Source organism: Dichomitus squalens, assembly GCF_000275845.1.
Source record: "Dichomitus squalens LYAD-421 SS1 unplaced genomic scaffold DICSQscaffold_20, whole genome shotgun sequence".
Lineage (NCBI taxonomy): Eukaryota > Fungi > Basidiomycota > Agaricomycetes > Polyporales > Polyporaceae > Dichomitus > Dichomitus squalens.
In genome coordinates, this window is record NW_006766902.1 from 1 (window position 1) to 4,502 (window position 4,502).

At 53.3% G+C, this 4,502-nt stretch overlaps 1 protein-coding gene across 1 annotated transcript; it reads right to left on the bottom strand.

Annotated features, from left to right (window-relative positions):
- Positions 1-1,833: 1,833 nt before the first annotated feature.
- DICSQDRAFT_171074 (uncharacterized protein) lies at positions 1,834-3,036 on the bottom strand (the record flags this gene model as incomplete). Its single annotated transcript, XM_007366712.1, has 2 exons — positions 1,834-2,100; positions 2,182-3,036. The coding sequence occupies 2 exons, from the start codon at positions 3,034-3,036 to the stop codon at positions 1,834-1,836; spliced, it is 1,122 nt and encodes a 373-aa protein (XP_007366774.1).
- Positions 3,037-4,502: the final 1,466 nt, after the last annotated feature.

Below are 4,502 nucleotides of genomic sequence, written 5' to 3' on the forward strand. Positions count from 1 at the left end.
ACACCTGTGAAGTGGGCGAGGGCGCGTCCTGTTTCGGAGCAGATGCGGACGTCCCTGAAACCCTACAATGTCGAGTACGACACAAGAAATAGCATACATTACCTCTTGTATCACTCGAGCTTCACAAATAGTATGAGATAGCTGTGCAAATTTCTGGAGGAGCATAGATATTTGTCGCCGGTAGAAGCAGTGTCTCAGATATTTGTTAGCGGCCAAATATCTTCCAACTGAATATTTGGATGTGTGGACGTGTGCCGTGTTGTGTGCCTCAGGACACAGGGGGGGAAATACTCAGATATTTGGCAAATATTTGGTGGAGGGGGACCTCCCCTCACTCCTACCTACATCTAACTATTTGAGGTTTGCCTTGAATATCTGGGAGGGGCATCCCTCCAACTGTCTCAAATATTTGGAGGGGCCACTATAACTTTTGGGCCAAATAATTTGCGTTTCACTATAACTATAAGGATCAACAAATTTATCTAGTGTGTACTGGTGACAGCATACAGTGGTCGCGCTCGTTTGTGACCCCACAGCGGTGACCGTTGGGTATCATTGCCGATCATAGCAAAATCTGTTGTGCTAAAAACCCCCTCGATCCACAAAGCCCTTCCACCACAGTGTGACGAAGTCTCACCTTGCCGAGGGGTCCACGGGTACGCTCTGTCGGGTATATTCGAGGACTCGAGGAGGGGTTACCCCACCCGTGTCCATCCCAAGGCTCTCTTGGATAGTTGAAAGGTCGATACTAGAGCCTTCGCTCCCCCAAGCCCTGTAGACCTCAAGTCCGAACACTCCAATCCGGCACACCCTCCTCCCGTATCTCGACCTCGTGTTCGAGATTTTGACCCTCCATGCATGCACTGTGAGACAGAGGGCCGTGGAAAACCCCGGATAGGCAGCCGGGAAACATACTCCGAAACCTCGGTTATACCGGGCTTTTCGGACGAGGAAAAAGGACACTCAAATGACCGATTTCGACGGTCGATTTGGCGTGGTCTTGGACAGGAGATAAACCCAGGTTTGACCGTGGGTGGGAAAAGCAAGATTTACACCTGCGAAACAGGGGGAATTGCGCGATTTCCCAGTGCTAGATCCTAGCTCACCGCGGGATTTCACTCGTAACGCAGTGCGATAATGCCTAACAACACGCTGCAGAATGCAGCCCTGCAGACTTCTTATTCGCCACAACCTCCTCGCGACTCCTGCAAAACATTCACACCGACGCTGAGGACACTTCTGGGAGCTCGAAGGGACGGAGTCAGACATTCAGAGAAGTAGCAGGGAAGACTCAACTGGCCCTAGGAAGACGCGGAGACTTGAGAAGAGCGACTTACCTGCAATGGCCAATAGCTGGACCTACCTGAGAAACTTACAGGTCCGAAGATTGCGACTTACCTGCTGCCGACTGTCCACCGATGCCAAGACCGGTCAGGTCCCAGTTTGCCGGTGCGACCGATGAACGCGCTTTTCACCCTGTCGAACCGGGAGTGTTCCGGGGGCGCCAGGCCCGTAGTCGACTAGGGCCAACGAATGGAGATTGGCGGCCTCCGACAGATGGCTCGCAATGTTGAAAAGGAGCTCGATGAGGAGGGACGCAAGCAAAGACTTGAGAGTGGCGATGGTAACCGTGCAATGCTGCTGCACTCACTTTCCGGCCCGTTCAGGGTAGTGTAGTGACGATGGGAATGCTACATTTCCGCCCAAGAAGCAACGCGCTAGCCACTGAGAAAGGTGGTCGTCGTCCTGACACCGTCCATGCGTTGTTGCTGCAAACACCGACGCCCACTCTGCCTAGTCAGAATGTCTAGGAGACCGTGCCCAAGGACCGATTCAGACGTCGTCAACCGACTCCCACTCCCCGCTCTCCGACTTCCGCCACTCCCAGTCGAGTGTGAGCATGACGCGCCTCAGCACTGCCGAATGTTGCGAGAACGTCCCAAGACAGGTTTTCTGCCGCGCCTTGCGCAAGGAATGCTCTTCCAGTCCAACTACGCTGAACGAGTCGTCCTCAATATCGAGTTTCTCGCAGAGCAGGAAAGTGTGGAGTCGTGGCATGTGGGCGAAGAATGCCTGCCCGAGCAGGTCTGCGTGCCCTGCCTGTTGACATCAGAAGTGGATCAACACAAGTTACAAGAGCCCACGAGTCGCTCGAGGCACAGAGGATATCAGTATACGCACGTCGGGTTGTTCGCCATCTATGACGATCGTGAGTGTCTCAAGGGCTTGAATGCCATGCGGGAGGAAGAGCGAGGGCAAGTCTAGCAACTCGAAGCGCTTCATGGCAAAACTGAGGTGTGTCACGGGGACGGCGGAGTGGGACAGAGACGCGAACACGCGCCGCAATGCGGCGAACATGCGCGCTGGGTCGTCGGGTGCATGTCTCATGGCATGTCGACTGGCGTCCATGCCGTACTCTGCGTCCCTGCCGTACCCTGCATCATCGAGCACGACTGTGTGGATGGGGCGTCGCACGATATCGCGGTAGTTTGGCAAGAAGGCTGGCAGGTCTTGGTGTTTGCAGTGCAGCTCTTCCAGAACGGGGAACGCGGAGGGAGGCACTGTGGCATGGGAGTGGGGCGCCTCGGACGAGAGGTTGAGCTCGAGCTTGCGAACGCTGGGACTCGCGGGGAGGCGGGAGAGGTTGGTTTCAGAGGGAAGACAAAGAGTCCGAAGAACGGGCCACAAGTGTACTGACGAGAAGAACGGGGTTGTATCGAAGGAGTCGGACGATCGGTGGCTGAGTTTGAGCGTCTCAAGGCGCATGGCAGTGCTGCCTAGTAGGTGGGTGATGAACGCCGTCGTGTTGGGGGAAACGAGGGTTGGTAAGACCAAGTGGACAGTGTGAAGTCGGGGTAACAGCGGACAAAGGTTCGCAAACGGAAGGGATTCGATGTCATTACCAATCCATTGAACGGTCGGCATATACAGCTCGATGCTCTCCAGTGTCTGCGATGCCGTCGAGAGAAGCGCAAGTAGGGTACCGGGTTTGATGATGGAAGGCCGCAAGGCACTGAAACGCACCAGATTGGGCATTCGATACAAGCAGGAAGAGAGTATCTGGATCTCCGTCGGGTTGACAGCCCGTGCTCGCGATAGCGTTCTTCCCGCCGGTGTTTTCCGGAATATCCAGCAGTCGAGTTCGAGCTTGAGGGAGTGGACATGTTTGGCGAGGTCCCGCTCAAAGGCGCACTGTTTCGGCGTGAGTCTCAGCGTCCTGAGACAGTTCTCAACCTGAGCCCCGCTGCGACATCGATTTCGAATTCGGTCGGTTAGCATGATCGTGTGATATAAGCGGGGAGTAAGAAGCTTATTGAGAGAGGTGCTGGTCAGAAGGATGGAGCAATAGTCTTCGTTTCGAATCTGCTCTGCAATGTGCAGAATGAGCTCGATAGGAAAGCGTAGAATCTGCATAGGTGCCGCGTGAGAAATCCTCTTGATGGTGTTGAAGAAAGCGAGAATGAATGATGTCGATGCCCGCGGTGGGGAGTATCTGCACGTGGCCGCAGCCAGCTAGCCTTTGTCAGGTGTGACTCGTGTCAATTGCGAGTGCTGCTATGGCGCGTCTGTCATCTTGTGAGTATACAACTCTACATGAAGGACGACCCAGCCTACCATTAAGCCATCTGACTCGGGACGGTCGATCACCCTATGTATGCTACGAAGAGGGAAGACGATGTGCGCAGAGTAGCGCTGGCGCTGAGCACATCGTGGGCGTACATAGCACTATATAGGTACGTCATTTAGGGTAAAGTTTGAAAGTCGGAATAATGAACCCGGTGTTTATTAACAGGTTATTAACATGTTAATTAACGGTTCAAAAGCCCAGGGGTCTATCAGCCCGGTTATATATTGTTCAAAAGTCCGGTCGGAGGCTGTAGGCGTAAGATACCGAGTTCAAGATAGATGGCGAGGTTAATCTCCGTGCCTAAGGGCCTGTTCGGCAAAGAGTTGGAGTTAGAGTTACCGGCATTTCATGCCCAAATATAGTAATAGTATCTCGGTTTTCGATTTCGAGAGAACTCGAGTTACTCGGGCGAGCGCATGCGTTCGGATGCCTCCCAGCAACTCCGGGCGGTTGTTATCAGCTCACGTCGTAATTTGTCTTGAGGCTCTACCCTTTTGGCAGCCTGCTTGATTCTCTCTGTATAGAGTATTGGGATGGCTATAATGACCGGTGTAGAATGTGATCAGACATCTGCATCAGGAAAACATCACGGACTTGTACAGGTACTTGGGGTACTTGGCCAAGTACCTCAAGTATCCCAAGTACCTCAAGTACCCCAAGTCCAATGGACTTGGCCAAGTCGGGTGGGTCGACTTGGCCAAGTACCAGGTACTTGGCCAAGTCCTCCAAGTCCCTGTTCAAGTTCATGCCCAAGTTCACTGTGAGATGTATTGAATAAAGATGATATGCATGGAAGTCAATCAAAGGACAGCTGCTCTTGATCAAGGTCAAGTGTACAATATTTGTTAGCGGGTGCAGCGGCGGCAAAAAAAAA